Source organism: Trematomus bernacchii, unplaced genomic scaffold (assembly GCF_902827165.1).
Source record: "Trematomus bernacchii unplaced genomic scaffold, fTreBer1.1, whole genome shotgun sequence".
NCBI classification, from domain to species: domain Eukaryota; kingdom Metazoa; phylum Chordata; class Actinopteri; order Perciformes; family Nototheniidae; genus Trematomus; species Trematomus bernacchii.
This window is the reverse complement of record NW_022988098.1, coordinates 717,501-735,724: the sequence shown is the minus strand read 5'-3', so window position 1 is coordinate 735,724 and position 18,224 is coordinate 717,501. Positions and strand designations below refer to the sequence as shown.

The 18,224-nt window shown below is 42.3% G+C and overlaps 1 protein-coding gene across 2 annotated transcripts in view; it reads left to right on the top strand.

Annotated features, from left to right (window-relative positions):
* The first annotated feature begins 497 nt into the window (after positions 1-497).
* The window catches only part of ptpra (protein tyrosine phosphatase receptor type A), a 33,037-nt gene continuing 15,310 nt past the window's right edge, over positions 498-18,224 (top strand). For both annotated transcript variants that reach the window (XM_034121660.1, XM_034121659.1), the window contains exons 1-4: positions 498-901; positions 14,891-14,937; positions 15,196-15,277; positions 15,374-15,793. In XM_034121660.1, coding sequence (XP_033977551.1) covers positions 14,917-14,937; positions 15,196-15,277; positions 15,374-15,793 — 523 coding nt within the window. In that variant the 5' untranslated portion in view covers positions 498-901; positions 14,891-14,916. The remainder of the gene's footprint in view (positions 902-14,890; positions 14,938-15,195; positions 15,278-15,373; positions 15,794-18,224) is intronic.

Genomic DNA, 18,224 nt, shown 5'->3' with positions numbered 1-18,224 from the left:
GTGCTGATTCTCTGTCTTTTACTTTAGATGAAAATAAGGTGCCACTCCCCACGCCCCTCTGAGAGATATTTGGTGAAAAAGAACACAATGTTGCTCTAGGAGGAGATTCAGGTGATAAGGTGGGGGGGGGGGGGGGGGGGGGGTTACCTTGGTTGGTTATTGGCTAATGGTTACGTAAGCCTAAAACAGATTTCAGACAGGTTTTTATATAAATGGATCAGGACAAAAAGTGAGCGAATCTTTTGTCCTGACACTTTCAGAATCTCTTTACACAGAGGGGACACATGTTTATGTATAAAAGACATGAAAAAGTGGATTTTGCATAATAGGTGACCTTTAAAGAAACAAAAATGACATGAAGGTTTTTTTTTATTAGCCCTCTGCAGTGTCAGTGTGTGAGCTCCGGCCCGGCCAGCAGGGGGCGCTGCGGGCTGCGGGATCAGGAGCAGAAGAGACGGGGCTGGCCTGGGAATTTGCTGCTCGCTTCCCATTCTTCCTATGCAGACAGACACACAACATGGCGGACTAGAATAGTCGGCCGACGCGCCCGGATACAGCGGATAAACCGTGGGATTCAACACCCAGGAAGGCCAAGAAAGTAACACTCCGCAGGGACGAGAAGTTAGGTCGAATCGAGGACTTTTTTCGTGGGGCTGACGTCCTTTCCTGGAGGATTTATCGGATAAACTGAGTGCGAAGTGTTGGTTGTGCGTCCCAGATCGTGCTCTGCTATCACCCAGGTCCCCCCACCCCGCTCACACTCTCTGGTTCCTGGGGTGTGGAGACAGGGGCCGGGGTTGAAAAAAACGTGGAAGAGAAAGAAAGGATACATTCCTACTTGGCTTTGCTGTTTTTTTTTAACCCCCTCCTCGGGTTTCCTCTGGGTGCTACAGGAGTTGTGGTGAGTTTTCTTGTTTTGCAAAAAGCCCGAATCACACTTGTTACAATGTAGCTGTAGCAGCATGTTCCCTATAGCTGTAACAATTGTGTCACCCACAAACAAGCACTTTGTCCCCCGAGTTTAGCCTCACAGCAGGATACATTACATGATACCTGTATCACAGTGGAGATAAACCTGCAGCTTAGGTAATGAGCAGGGCTGTGTTTAATACTTGTAAACCTCTTTGTGACGCTTGAACATTTCAGAAGTAGCTTGGAGGCAGGGAGGGATTTTTTCTTTTTTTTTGGGGCGAAGGGGGCTCTCAAGAAAAGGGGGCTTGGTGATGAGTGCGACAACATTAGAGAAGAAGTCAGAGGTTGTTACTCTGTTTGAGCCAACACGGATGATGTTTGCGCTGGCAGTGGAACAAAGAGGGGGTCCAGGTTTGTCCTGCCTCACTGGAAAGTACACTTTATTGATCAACGCTTTGTTATTACACGTCCAGAGAGGGTGGGGAGCAGGCTGGTGGGTTTGGGAGCAGGAGGGGGGCTTCACAACAGGAATTAGGTCGGCCTAACATTAACATGTATGCTCTGTCAAATCACAGCGGCTGCTTTGTGTTTCTTCTTCTTCTGCACTCTGACATGGAGTCTCTCTCCCTCTGAAGAGTCTCCTCTCCCAAAGTTGTTTGTAATGATTAATGTTCTCCTCTCCTTCTGCATGTTGGGTGTAACCGAGCATACCATTACAATATTGTGGGAGTTTTTTTTTTATTACATAGTTTTTACCTATTGGGCATCAGCTTTAACTTCATTTTAATGGCTTGGAAATGATGACAATTGGGTCAATAAAGTAGGATGAATTCCTCATTGACTCCTTCATTTTGGCAGCTGAATCAACATTTAACTGTCAGAAATGAACACAGTGAAATAAAACTCTGCATTTGACCCATTCTAGTATGAAGAGGTTGGTGATTTATTTTATATAAACCTTGGGGAGTGGTGTTAGGATCTGTAGGCTTGCTCAAGGGCACTTCTGCAGTGTCCAGAAGGCAAACTGGCATCTCTCCCAGTACTGGTCCACACACTCCCTACTTGGTTCCCAAGCCATGTCCCTATGGACTGAGCTGCCTGCCCATTTGAGCCAAGTATCAACTACAAAAACGTTGCACCTGGTAATAAAAAGTGTCAAAGTCAGAGCATCATCCATCTAGAGGAGGCATGGCAGAGCGTGGCTTGATGTTTCTGACAAAGGCTTTGCTATGTCTGCCTGGAGCTTGACTCATCACGTTTGGACCCATTCACCAAGCTGCAGCACATATCCACCAGCCCTCGTATCTGTGCCTTTCCACAACACGCTTTTCCACTTCAGTGAGGTGGCTGTGTCATGTTCAGGACCATCGAAGTGCAAAACTCAAGCTGCACCTCCTGCGAAACCTCAACGCCGCCGCTCTCTGTGCACCAGCAGGCCTTCCTTGACCTCTGCTTGTCAGGCCTGGACACGTTTCCCAGAATGCTGTTGAACCATCTCTGGTTGACGAACAGCCACAGCTCCAAAAAGTTGGATTGAGAGAAGAAAAAAGGCAGAGCTGTTATCACCCTGCTCGCTCTGTCCATATCTTCAGCCTATTTTAAGAGAAAGGAGTTATTTCTGTCTTGGGATCCGGAAAGTGTTTTAGCAGAGGAGCCTGAGTGATCCTAACGCCACACTTTCATGATCGGCCTAGTTTCTAAAAATAAGAATAGCTTGAAATGAAGTATAGTTTCGATGGGTGGGAGTTTTTTTGAAATTTCACAATTTCCGAGTGCTGACACAATATTATGAGTTGGCGTTTTGGGTGGGGCGGTAGAGACATATATTTTTGTTTCCACCTGTTGGCCGACGTATTTTACCGTGGAAGAGCACTGTAATTCTGCCCCTAACAGGATCAACACAGCTGCATTTAGAGGATTATGAGGCATTATGGAGCCTGATTTCAGCTACATGTTGTATGTCGTTTGGCCTCCATGACATATATTTCACAATGCAGGAAATTAACCTGTTTGACGACTCACCTCTCATAGAAAAATCTCAACTGATTCGGTCGACTTCATCATCAGTCACCCCGCTTTGTTCTTCCCAAAGTAGATGCGGAGTTGTAATTATGTAATCCCTTCAAACTACTGAGTAAACATTTGTTTTACATCCTCCTGATGTGGGGTGATTGATGTTTCTGGTTTACCGTGGCTGTGATTGATATTCATTATACTTTATTTAATTTCCGTGTGCTTCAAAGACATGGTGGGATTTTAAATATTTTAGATGTGTGAGGTTCTTGTGATCTGAAGCTCACATCTGATCCAGGTCCTTTAAACTCACGGCTCTTGCCTTTTTATTAGAGTTTATTTTAGTGGGAGGGGGGGGCTTTTCTGTCACAAGGATATGGGATAATGGCCCTAAGTAATGGATTTGTGGCTTTGGCTGAAATACAAGCAGGAGTTATGAACAAAATGACACTTTCAATCACATCATGTTTTTGTATTTCAATCAGTTTTTCCACCCAGAGAAAAATATTGATGCACTTTTTAAAACAGTGCCTTATTGGCCGAGGTCAAATCCAGGTCACATTCAAAACCAGTTGAGAGGCGAAGTTATAAATATTTAGATTTGCCCTTGGCATCGGCCTTCTTGCCCCACTGTGGGAAAAAAAGTGTCCGGAGAGCGTGTTGCAATGCTACGGAGTATTTGAACGCACCAGCTAAAGACGGGCGTGGAGGATTTTGGAGACGCATTCTCACGACACTCCTGTGAAGTCTCAGATAGTTGCCTCTTCATCTTGGATGGGCTTCTTCTTATCTTCCAGAGGAAGAGGAGGGACTGGGTGGTCACTTCTGATATGAGAACCTTGACTTTGGGTTCCCATTGTTACAGGACCTAAATGAATCAAGTAAAGATATAAACTGTGGCACGGGAATGAACCTAATATATAATGCTGCTTTCACTCCATAAACCATATATTCTGCCTTTTGCTTACTTTTTATACTTTTATAATTCTGACATTTTATATGAACAAATCTCAGCACTACCCAACAGCTTATTCAAACATAAAGGAATGAAATACCAGCCAACTGCTACTTACGGATGAATACATTGGTAATCATCCTATGTAATAATATCAATAAAATACATAAAGCCCTCTGCAAAGACTGCAACAGTGCCCTCAGGAAATGTTTGATTTTTAACTGCATTAAAATACAATTTAGCTATCACCTTTTAACTGGTGCATTTTATGTATGGTTCAATGCTGAGAACTCTTTTTTCCATCAATTGAATAAGCAATTGTAATTTGACAGAAAGCAGCAGAGAGGCAGAACTAAGTACACTTTAATATAACTCAGCTATCGTGACATTCAACAGAGTTTACACATATCTCCTTCCTACCGGGCAGCCCTAAATCAGAGCTTTATTAGAGTTTAGTTATGCTACTATTGAGGATATTCACACTCCCTTTGAATTAAGCTTTAGTAGTTGTTTAAATTTCATTAGACAAAAAAAGTAAACTTTGTAATTGTTAAAGGTGGAATAAACACCAGCAGTTCTACTAAGCACTCAAAGTCTAATACTGTCAGAATAAAAGTGTAATTAATACATCTCTGGGTATTTGACCAGCACACTAAAACACTCTGGTCAGTACCACCGGTTTGATGTAGAACTCAGTTGTGTTGCTAATGTTTCTTAAAGCAGCAGTGAGAGTGAATCAGGTTTTGTCGTGGCCCTTGAGATGCCCGTTTGGCCTCACACCACGCTTCAAGGTCACAGTGGCTTTTGTGGGGAGGCCATGCTTTGCGCCTCCACATCCTCTCTGTGTCCAATGTGGGAACGCTTGAGAGGCCCCTGGCATGCTCCGTGAGAAACCCCACAACGGAGCAGCAGACGCAGGGCTTCACTGACTCACCACTTTCACTCTCTGAAACAAGTGAGTTTTCTTCATCCCTCCAGCCTGATGGAACCGAATCATCATTACAGGCTTAATAACAGACACAGCGGTCACTCTCGCCTCTGTGATGTAGCCAGAATAGTAATCCCCGGCTTCTCTCCGTCTTTTCATCAACTCACCAGCCCATGAATGAAGCCAACAGGAACACAAACCACAGCAGCGGGGAGCAGTATCCCTCAGAAAGGGAAGTCCAGAGGATTGTGGCTGTTGTATGTGGCACCGGGGACGTATAATCTGTGGTCTGTTTCGGGGCAGGAGTCCTCGCGGCCCTGGGTTAGGCCTACTTCAGTCTCCCCGTGAAGAGAAGCATTCACAGTATTCCTGTTGCCCCACGCCCCCTCCCTTCTCAAGACATAGAAACAGTATTAATATGCCATGAATGGAGACAGACAGACAAGCATTATCTAGCGCTACAGCAGCTAGAGAAGCAGGATGCCTTGTAGAAAGCCAGAGGGAAATAGTTCTCTGCATGAATGCTGAAGTCCCCTTGACCACCGCCGCTGGTGTCATGTCAGCAAGACTTGTAGGGTTTGTGTGTTGGTTTTCCAGCTCACCCATTTGCCTAGGGGAGGCATCCTCTTTGAATTATTAATAAGATGTGTTGATTCTTAAAAAGAAACGCTTCCTGCAGTGGAAGTACGGTTACATTGGGATCTAGATAAAACGACACATTATAAACCGAGGAAACGGCTGCTAAGGACTCTCAGGATAAAGTATTTTCTTCCCCTGAGAGATCCTCTTTTGTGCAATCTGTCTTCATTTTTGAGCTATTCATTGATTCATGTCCGCGCAGTCGGAGAAGATACTCATTACCTCACCTCGGGTCACACGTAAATATAAAACCATCGGTGAAATTCACAGACTTGAGTGGGAACTCTCCATATTAAATGACTACCTTGCATTGATCTAACGTCTTGGCCTTTGGTTGTCATGGAGATGTAATTGGACTTCCTTTATATTCTACCTATAAGTGTTCCTTTCACTGTGTGAATGAAATGGCATGGGAACAGCCCAGCCCTTTCAGCACCGTGTGATTGCACTCGTATGAGGTCTGCATTCGCCCACAGGCTGAGAAGAAACTCTTCAATGGTTGGTCGGGCTCACCACTTGAATGCACATTAAAGCATCGAGTTCTGCCCAGTGGTTGTGGTGAAGTTCAATATGTTGCTTTACATGATTAGATATGAGATTACACTACATTATCAGATTAGATTCCCTTTTATATAATGGCATATTTCGTGTACATTTGATCCCCGTGTATATCCAATTGTTAATTTTGTTGTGCGATGCTGAGAAACATGTTTCAAATGCTCTGGAAAACGAAACTTTAGGGACATTTTTTTCTATCAAATGTAATCAGATCAATAGGTTATTATCACAAAATCAAAATGACATTGGAAGCTTGATAAAAATGTGTATCGGCATTAAAGCAAAAGAATGTAACATATTTGTTTCTCTTACAATTCAATGAAAAACAATGTGACATAGCGTCACTGAAAACCAGACATACCCCAGCTTATATTAGGATGGTATACCATTGACACTTGAGAAAAAAACCTGGTCGCATCTGAATTGTCTGTATTTATTTATATAAGTCAGTTGTACACATTTTGTATTCAGTTGAACAACACGTATTAGGATTCATTTCCCAGGTAGTTAAGTGTCAACGTAGAATGAGGGATTAGCTTTGATGCTCTAGCTATGGTTATACATAGTTTAGCGTACCTGATTTCACTGCCTGAAACATTCATGTTCAATATGATTGTTGTTCTTCTGATATATCATTGTACTGGACACCTGCCAGCAATCAGAAATTCATATTTTCAAAGACAATGTTATAGAGTTTAGTTTATTGCTAAAAAAAAACATCCCAATGTAGATCAGGACATTTCGACGATGGAAAGCAAACAATCGAAGAATCTTCAAAGCATTCAATACCGACTTTTTACACTTAAAGGTGGGGTAGGTAAGTTTGAGAAACCGGCTCGAGATACACTTTTTGTTATATTCCATGGAATGCTCTTAACATCCCGATAGCAATGAATATCTTAAGTGCTTTGACCAAAAATCCATTAAAATATTCATCTGTGGAAGCCGTAATACTGTAAAAAGTACGACCAATCATTTTAACCGGCCCGGCTAAAATAACTGGATGGCCTACCTGCCTGTCAGCCTTCCATCTGTGCACAGACTTATCTCGTGCCCTCATTGGTCATGTGCACGTTCGTGTGTGTTGGAGGAGGGGCTCTGTAAGGAAGTGGCAGATTTCTTCCGGCTGTGTATTTTCAAATTTTAGCGCACTCGAGTTGGTTTCTCCAAAATTACCTACCCCACCTTTAACACTTTGTAATAACACTTTATTAATGTGTCATTTAAGTTAGCAATGTAGGTTTGGATACTGAAAGTTAGCATAATGACACATAAAAAAAAAACGAGGCATGAAAAAGAAAGAAACCAGTCATTTTTGATTATCATCAAAGAGGAAGCACATTTCTGTGTTTTTATTCCCTGCAGTCAAACTATTGATTTTGGTTGCTTGTTGCTCGTCAGAGTCTTAAGAAAGCTGTTGCAGTGTAGCACTTTACCATTGGGCAGCTTCTCCCTGTGGATTGCTCTGTGTGCTCTTCGTTGTCTGAGAAATATTCACATGGTTGCACAACACAAGCCAAAAGTCAGGAGAGCGTGAGCGGCATGATTACCTTTTATTTAAAGTACTTGCGTTCGCTAATAGATGGGCATGTACATGTTTCCTCTGTAGGGAATAACATGATGAAACTGTTCGATATTTGATCTCCTTTTTCCTTGACTGTTTCACTACGTCTAGCGGGAGGCTGCAGTGAACTAAAACAGGCTTAAAACATGATGATATCTTGTCCGTACAACGAAACTGTGTATTAACTGTCCACAACCCATTTGGAAGATTATTAGTTATGATCAGGACCAGCGTTTCCGCCAGGGGGGCGTGTTGCCGTCATTTGACACCCTTATTCAGCTCGGGACGCCCTGAACGCGAGCCGAGGGCGTCCACAAATATTAATAATTCGAGAGAAGATCAAGAGTTTTTATCGCTTGAAATAACGAAAAGGAAAAAGGACAAGGACATCCCTCTGTTGGAGGGGCAAAGGAGTCTGGTGGGATTATTTTCGGAGTATTGAGGATCGTTTCCCCGACATCGGCGGTGCCTGCTACAGGACAACACGGAACGAGCGCGATTTGGATGCGATGAACAGTGCTAGTGGAGCACGCGCGTGAGCTGCGAGCACCAGAGCCTCGCAGCGGCGAAACTGAGGCTCCGTGGTAAACTGTGGTAACATGAAGAGCCGTTTGGGAGCCGAAACAGCCGGGGTTTTAAGAGAGCCGAGCCAAATGATCCGGCTCACTAACGTAAAAAAGACAGTATCTATAAAGGAAGGCTCAAGTCAAAATTCAACCCCCCCCCCCCCGCTCTCGGGGTGGACGCCCTCTCAGCCCTGGTCTGGCGGAAACACTGATCAGGACGCTAAACAAGAGTGTATCACTTGAACTGTTTTTTTCTTGTATAATAATGTAAATGCTCCAACCAAATAACTGGACACGGTTTCTTTGGGATGTCTCCTGCAGCTTCCATTATTTTAGTGTGAGTTACACCAACTGTCACCAAGAGTATCTCTTTTTAATAGAGAGCACCGACAGCACAAAACTTAAAAGTGGCACAAATAGAAGCACTTGCCGAGTAACTCTTAAATTAATGATTTCCTCCACCAACACAAGTCTGTTGAAAAGAGAACACACACACACACACACACACACACACACACACACACACACACACACACACACACACACACACACACACACACACACACACACACACACACACACACACACACACTCTTCTCCGGAGGCCCAAAACACATTAAGACGTGTCTCCGGGGAGTTGTTCTTCGGGGTCTGCAGTCTCTAGATAAAAAGCTCTCGGGCTCCTGCAGCATCTGTGAAGTGAAGGCCAGCAACAGCACCGGCTTATATCACTTACAGCGACACGTCATCCAGCCTCCCAGGGTGGCACGCAGAAACAATGAGTCATGCTTTATGAAGAAAAGGTTAGCAAAACAAAGAAAGCTTGTGGATGTGATCATGCCTACCTTAAACCATCATTTCAAATTGAAGGTGAATACATATTCAACATGCCTTTTTAATAATGCTAATTTACACAAAACCAACCCCTGAGTTTGACATTATAGCTGAGTTACTTATTTGAATGAGCAGGTTAAAGGTAGTTGAGGTAAGGGTTTCCTGACTCTCACAGGTAGAATTTCAAATAATGAATATTATATGAATTTCAAATTGTAAACGTTTACCTTTTAAACATATGTAATAACAAATAAAAAGCCAAGTGTGTAAAGGTTTTACTTATTTGGCGTGTGCATGACATAAGAGCTGCCACAATAATGTATCTATATTTATTTATATTAATTGATCAAATTAATTAGTATTGAAAATAATAATTGGTTGCAGGCCTATAGACAATGAACAGCAAGCTTTAAGGTTAGGGACACTTGTGACCCTTTTGTCAAATTTAAGAAAAATGTCTTCAAATGGCACAGAAGCACATCCTGCCCTGTGCCAAAATAAAGTTAACAAAATTATCAAAAGGCATTGGTAACCTTTTAAGAATTGTATCGCCTGGATTTTTGTATGTATTGTTTCTGTAGGCATGAATTGATTTTTGGAAGCAGACATTTAGCCTGCATTTGCTGGCAAGCCTCTGCTGGCCAAATGGTCACAGAGTGAGAGAGGGATAACAACAATTGGATTTGTAGGTTAATGGCATCCTCATTGACAAAATAAGTTGCCCCATTTCAGACTGCAGTCATTGCCAAACAGTGCTGAAACCAGAGTGTAAATACTGCAATGAATGAGCTTAGTTCAAATCACCAGAGGATTGGCAACTGGCACTATTAGAGCTTTTAGCGCCCAATTTATCCCCTGCCCACTGATGCAATAATCCCTGATGTGAAGCATCAGTTTGTGTGCGGTCGAGCTGCGGTGTTGAAGTGTGTCTGTAAACGGCAGCAGACGGCTGGATTATTCCAGGGGCAGGACCGTGGGATTAGGTAGAGGGATTATCACAGTTCAGTGATGGAGACAACCACCTTCTTTGCCTCTGTTATTGCATAAAATAATGAAAATGAGAAAGAATGACCACCCATTCGCCTTCAGGCTTTCTCCACGTCTGTCTCTCCCATATATCTGAGGGCTAAGAGCTTCCTAAATGCTGATTCACTGTCTCTGCAGGAATTTAGATGCAACACTAATTCTGTTTTGGTCATGCTCCTGGTGATGAATGAGTCACATTAAACATTTAACACATTTTTAAGATGAAACACTGTTGGCAATGTTGCAGAAAAAAAAAAGAGAGAAAAGGTGGGGGATAGGGTTGAATTCAGTATGAGAAATAGGATTTCTTTATTTGCCTTTCCATTCATTCTAACATTAACTCATGACAGGCCTCGGTCTATTTATTCATAAAACCCTTAAAGGTCACCTATTATGCAAAATCCACTTGTCCATGTCTTTTATACATAAGCATGTGTCCCCTCTGTGTAAAGAGATTCTGAAAGTTTCAGGAAAAAAGATTCTCTCACTTTTTGTCCTGATCCATTTATATAGAAACCTGTCTGAAAATGAGCTGATCAGATTTTGGCCACCTTATGATGTCATAATGATGTTTAGGCTTGTGTAACAATTAGCCAATAACCAACCAAGGTAACCCCCCCCCCTTATCACCTGAATCTCCTCCTAGAGCACCATTGTGTTCTTTTTAACCAAATATCTCTCAGAGGGGCGTGGGGAGTGGCTCCTTATTTTCATCTAAAGTAACAGACAGAGAAGCAGCACTTTTGAAACAGAGGGGATTATGGGATGCTGCAATGATCTGTTTGGTGTTTGGAGCCAAACACTTCAGAGACATGTTTTGTATATATCTGAGACCTATAATATATTGATGTAAAACAGTATCATAGGGGTAGGCCTGTCGCGATAATCCATAAATTGACTTATCGTACGATAAATAAAAATGGACTCGATAACTTTTCTGAGCTCGATAAATTGCCGTTTACATGCGTGTTTGTTTACATAAGGATGTGACCAGCATTTTAGCCAGGAGCGCTGTGGCTGCCAGCCCGGCGCGCTGTGAGGGGCGGGGCTCACACACAGCCAGGTCAGGACACTCCGCGTGCAGCAGTGTAGCAGCCAAATTAATAATATAGAGACAAGCAGGAGACAACATGTGACTTACTCGAGGGGAATTTGAAGTTAAATGGAAGTGGTTGCAAAACCTAATACCACATCTCCGGTGTGGGAATATTTAAGCCAAATCAATGAGGCAAACCTACGGACTTGAATGAGCCGGGCGGTGTGTCGCATTTATAAAAAAAAAGGTAGCAACAAAAGCTAGCAATACGACCAACCTTAAAGGGGACCTATCATGCAAAATGCACTTTTGTACGTCTTTTATACATGAATATGTGTCCCCGGTGTTCCAGGGAACTCACCAAGTGTCAGAAAACACAGCCCTCTCTATTTTCCTCCATACCCAAATCTCTAAAAAAGGGGCTGCAACGGATCTGATAAAAACGGATCCAGATTTGAACATTTCTCTGACGTCAGGACGGTGGAGCTGACCTATCAGGGGAATGAGAGGTTGCCGTGGCATGGTAACAGCATGGTAACAGCATGGTAACACAGCGCTCGTAACTCGGCCCCCTCCTTTGCAGGGGGGCGTGGTCAGCTGCAGCGCATGCAAAGACAGGGTGGAGGAAAGCAAAATAGAGCGAAATGAGGCATGGCTAAAATGCATGATCTGTTTGGTATTTCCTTGCTCGAAATCTTTGAAATACAGATTTGGATATGGCCTGTTGTGGCATCTGGGTCTTTGTATGGACAGTGGACTGTACACTTGACTGTTGTTTTAAGGAGGGTTTTTTGCTTGTGAGACAGTGTGCTCATATTTATTTATGTATTTATATATATATATATATATATATATATATATATATATATATATATATATATATATATATATATATATATATAGAGAGAGCTCTGTTTTCCAGCCTGAGTCTATTTAATTGATTGTTTTGGTTGTGTGATTTTGATAAATTTGTTATAATTAAATGTATTTATTTTATTTATTATATATAATTTATATATTTTAATATTATTTCACATTTCATTTGCAATGTTGAATGTTCAATACAATGTTCTGTTTGAAAGGATGTACTTGAATTATTATTATATATTATCATTATGTCAGTGGTCTAAAATGGTCTTGCAACGGTGCCGACAATATTATCGTTTATCGCAATAATTTCCGGGAAAATGTATCGTCCAACAAAATTAATTATTGTGACAGGCCTACATAGGGGACCTTTAATGGCAACTTTCCATCATATATCCCTAAAATTGGACCCGGTGTCCTTATTTAACTTGTTTAAAGGTCCCTTGTCATGGCCATTTCTACTGATCATAATTCCATTGTTGAGGTATACTAGAATAGATTTATACTGTGCAATTTTCCAAACTCACATTGGTTTCTCATACAGCATCTCTGTAAAGTATGTGTATTCACCGGTATTCACTCTCTGTCCTAAACGGCTTGTTCGAGCTCCTGCCCCCCCTCCCTGTGAGCCCAGTGTGCTCTGATTGGTCGCGAAGCTGACAGGCTCGTTGCTGCTCGCACACACACAGACACACACACTGCTGCAGGAGCAGACAGGCTTGGCGATACAGCTAGAACAAGCGAAACTCATCCTGAGCACACACAAACACTCACAGCCGAAGTAAAAACATTAAGTGTGGCTTGATATTGAGTAAGAAAAAGGTTTATAACGATGTGAGCATGGGTCTGCGGAGAGCATTTCTCCGCGATCCCAACGTAGTAGTCCGAAAATCGTTTACCCATTTAAACAGTCGTGGTAGATACCTTGTTTGTTTTAAACATCATAAATACACAAACAATGAATACTTACAGGTTGTGTACCCGATTCTCCCGCTGGTCCAAACAAAGTAGGAACAGCATCGTTCTTCAGTGCCCTACGCTGTACATATCCGGCATGAATCGCTGAAAGGTTTTGGGAAGCTTTGTTTCGTGAAAAGCTGGCCATAGCTCTGGGCGTGGCTACTGGGTATCCGTAGTAGCGATACCCAGGAAGAAAACATTGGAAAATGAGAAATCTCCAACAAGGCGTTTTGGGGAGGTATTTTCTGTGTTATGGCGCGTTTCCACTACAGCGCGGAGCACGGTTTAAGAGGGCTGTGACGTCAGCGGCCCGTCTTTGGTTGCGTTTCCACTTGGCCTAGTACCGGCCGGCGGGTCCTAATTCACAGTTTTTGTGGCCTCATAAAATCGTGGGTCTAGGGCCAGAGACAACGAGGCTGAGTCGGGCTGAGTATGCTAAACTAGAGAGAGAATCACTGGCAAGGGGGCTACAACTACAACAAGATGGACATATTTGACCGTGATTTAATTGTAATACACGTTTCAAATGATGCTGAAGTAACAACATACTGATACCGGTTAGTAAAAACCATGAATTAATGCTTTGTCAAGTCTGCAGACAGACGGCCGTCCACACTCACAACGGCCTATACAGACATAAATAAAGCAGCGACTGTATTCACCATGACACAGGCAGTCTGTGGTTTGTACTTGTTTAACTTTTGTCTAGTTTCTGAACAGATATGAGGAGCTGTGAGCTCTGAGTGCTAACAGCTAACGGCTGTGTTGTTTTTCTGGGGTTCTCATTGAAGATGACGTCACGGCTCCGCCTACACTGCGTTTCTATAGATACTACCCCAGTTCCTAAACTGTAATGGAAATGCGCCATAAAGTGAGCCAGTCCTAACGAGGCCTAGCCATACCGAGCGAGGCCGAGCGAGGCCGTGTAGTGGAAATGCGCCATTAGAGTTTTACTCGCTACAGGGTGTACTTTCAGGGTTTTTGTCTCTGCAGACCGTTTACATGCATAAAAACCTTAATAACACACAAGGGGACGGGTAATAACCGGAAAAGCATGACATGGGACCTTTAAGTGATTGTTGTTTTCTTGTTTGTTAGTTTTGTGTGTGTATTTATCCTATTTTAATTAAAATGATCATCAAGTACATAACATTTGTATTTCTTTACATTTTTAAAACGAATATATAGCCATTGATATAGCACTTACTCATCACTGTACCCTGTATGCCAGGGCAGGTCTGCCTTCACTTACTGTTCTGAGGCTCAGTCATTGGTACATGTTCATCTATAAAGCCATGTTGGGTAAACTACCATCATATATCTGCTCTCTGATCTCACAGTAGCTATTGCCCAAGATCCCAGGATGTGTTTTTATCACATGTGCCAAGTGCTAGGACTGATTTAGGTACTAAAGCTTTTATGTGCGCAGCTCCTCTAGCTTGGAACACTCTGCAAAAAAATTGGAAACTGAGCATTTTGGTTCCCCTGCATCATTTTAAAGCTCGGCTGGATGAAATGATATTTGATACTCTTGGTACCTGTCATTATGAATAGGTTTGTAAATTGTACCCCTGTAAATTATGTTGTATGACGTCCTATTTTGTTTTCTGTTGTATTGTACATTGTATGTTTACATGTGTAACCAATGTGCTGCAGGTCTCCCTTGAAAAAGAGATTGTTGATCTCAATGGGATTTCTCCTGGATAAATAAAGGCTACACACAATTGATGATTCCTTAAGTTTTAAATAAATGTTGAGTTAATTCATTTAAACAATTTTTTTAAATAAAAACATCTTATGGGCATATGAGTATGGCATGATTCTTCTAGAAGTTGCCAGATGATATTAATACATTTTTTAGGGAAAATACAGGCCTCATATTTCTGTCTGTGTCTCAAAATAAAGCTGTCCTACATTATTCATCTTGATACTGATCTTGCAAAAACATTCAGCTAGGATTTAGTAAATAAATCATATATTTTCAGACTGTCAAAGCAAAACAAAATAATGACGTCTTCTGTTTTTCTTCTAGGACCCCGCTGTGCGAATGAGTGATTGATGCCAACTTCGCTTCTTCAGGTAAACCAGCATTCGTCACACACAGGCTAATGTTATGCAAGTATTTCATTTCAAATGTTAGAGTATTACCTTCCTAAAATGAGCATGTGGGATTAGGATTGAAGAATTGAATAAATACATAGGGGATTATAAAGCACATAAATCCTGACTCTATCATAACAACACGACATGGCCTTGGTAGCCAGTGTTATTGAACTTAATGAGATTTGTTCCTGTGTCTGACCCTCTTGTCCCTTTTGTTGTTCACCCTCCATGTAGGGCAGAATGGGTGTGTGTCCCCTGCTCCTGCTGCTCGCTCTCGCCCTCGGGGCCTCAGCCCAGGATCATGTCCCCATCACAAGTAAGAACCACTTATCTGAAATCCCTTTACTCACAATTGCAAGGATTGAATTAAGAAACTTCAATTTTCTTCTTTTTTCTTCATTATAATTTCCAGGTCCTCCAAGTATCACTGCCAAACCCACAGACCCCCCTGTCGCTCCCTCCCTCAACTTCACAGTGGCACACACACAAGCCCCCGCAGGCCCACCCACAACGCTCGCCCCCACAGTCATCCCGGTGACAACAACCACAGGCCCACCAGCTGGTGAGGAGGATGTACAACTGCCGGGTCCGAATGCCACCGCGCTGTTACCGATCCCCGCCCCCTCACCTCCGGCTCCAACCGATGCCCCCGTGGCACCACCGAGCACCGAGCCCCCCCCTCCTCCCATCCCGGCGGGGGGAGACAACGAGACCACGGCCTTCCCTCCAGAAACCCCAACTCCAGATTATGACGATGATGGTATATTCTATTTGGAGCCGGAGACCACCACAGAACCCGGGATGGGGTTCACCTCAAACACCAGCCCACATGGTGAGTGTATATTCAGGGCGCTCAGTTTATTTAATGTGAGAACATAATATACTCTTGACTTATCTGGAGGGAAAGTCCACCCTGAAGCAGTTTTATGGGACAGCTTACCCCAAAAGTGTAGTATGTCTGCCTTCTCTAGGTGACGTTTGCTTGTGGTGCATCAAAAACACATTTGAATGACTCAGAAATCATGACACATTAACTCAACATAATCCACAGACCTTGTTGTGAGCAGTTTCATGTAGGAACTATTTTCTTTCTACCGAACTACACCTCCAAATATATCGCTGCGAAGAAGGAAGCGTGCATCTGGATGAGAGACTCACCTGAGTTCACCTGAGCTAGCCGACGTAACAGCTCAGTTGACGAGAAGCTTGTTCATTTCTACATCTTCAATGTTACATCAAGCATCTTGTCCTTGACTAGATGTATGTAATACAGTTGGCATGTGCAGTTTGGCAAGGAGAAAATAGTTCCTGCATGAAACTACTCACAACAAGGTCTGTGGATCTTCTCGACTAACCAGGTCATGATTTCTTTAAAGAAACATTGCTTTAGAATTGTTTTTAAATGTCTACAACCAATATCTCCAACACTCTGCACACAAACCATTATAATCGAACACTACATGTAAGAGGACTAGAATCATGCAGCACCTTTCCCTAATCATAAAGGGACAAATCATATACACAGAGATAGACAGTAATCCACCAATTTAAGCCTCAATAGACCAGAACATCGTGAAGCGAAAAGACATGTCGAGTTGTGATCAGAGAGGCTGTGACTCATCTTTTTCTTGAATCGAAAAACACTCCCACTTACCATGGCGTGGGTACTGCAATCACACAGTTACCATTCTCACATTAAGTTCAGTCATTCAGAGTCATTCAGAGAAGTGAGGGGAATCACCAGGGCTGTTGTGTTGTACCCAGCTATTTCTGGATTGTGTCATGATAAGATTTATCTTGGTTTGCTGGAAAAACTACACAAACAAGCTTGTTGACTCTTCTTGCAGTGGTTGTTTTCATCCAAGTTGTTTATCACTGGCAGATCAGGTGTGTATAACCGCCTCAGGGAGGTTTTTTCCTCCTTTGAGCGAACTGTAAAGATGGCTGGGAGGTCATTTAATGTGTGCTTATGTGTCACTTCTAAATGTAGCTAGAAATCTCAACACATTTTGGATGCATTCAAGCATGTATTTAGAGCCGTCACATCATTCGCGACACATTGTACGTGTGAACAGGGCTTAACTAAAGCAGAAGAACTCTAAAGGTTAAGGGAAGCAACAAGGAAACAAGGCTTAGTGGGATATATAAACATCACAGATTGATGGTGGACTGTAGAACCACATAAGCGTGTCATCTAGCTGTGTGTTATTCATGCAGCCTGGAAGCAGCAGCAGCTACGAAGAGCAAGCATTTGAGCTTTCTGGTCAAGAGTCCACCGTTAATATTTTAGATAGTTGGACACGTTCCTGCTTTTAGACTCCTTTTGTAGCAGCGCTGGAAATATCCCGACGTGACATACCTGCATTTGAGCAGCCGTCCTCATAAATCAGAGATCCACCAAACCAAACAAGACACAAAAAGCCAAAAGCTGTTTTTTTAAAGTTAAAACCGTGTTGAAGAAGGATGTCTGTGTATAGTCCTGAAATGCTGCATTTGAGTTTAGGTTTTAACATTACAAGGCAAGGCATATTGCACCTTTCAATACAAGCGACTCAAAGTGCTTTACAAAAATAAAAGACATTAAGAGCATTAAGAAATTAGTTATTCAAACACTGAAGCAAAAGAACATTCTTGATGTTTCAAAAACTCCTTTCAGCAGCTTTATGTTGGGATACTGACCATCCCTGTGAGTGAAACATGACCCACAACTTTGCTTTTACATTCATTATTCATTACGTGATTGTAAAGAAATACGCAAATCACTACCCGATGTGACAGGTTGATTTGGAGAATGTTTTTCATCATCCAGTACAAAAACCTCAGGTATGTTCAGAGTTATCCCGCTGTTGGTTGTATATGATTTGAATTTAGGGATGTACTAATTAGTACTTTTTTTTTAAATTCAATAAATGATAATTACCTTGTGGCTAATACTGATAATATGATTAATAGTTTCACATTTGTGTTAAATAAAAATAAGACTATAACCTGTAGTTTATGCACACCTAATGGTAAGAACGGCTAAGATGTTTTTTAATATTCTATAGCTCCGACCTAACCAAACATAAGTGACGCATCATTTATTGTTGGCACAGCAAAACATGTCTGACTCGTCAACCTTCACAGATGAGCACTGTTAAAATTGTCCGTCCATTATTTATCATAATCACCTCATGTTTCCTAGGTGTTATTGTCTATTGTCCCCCATTGGCTGCCTTGTATGGAGAGCTGTTCTAGATGGCCCTAGATCCGTCAAGGCTGTG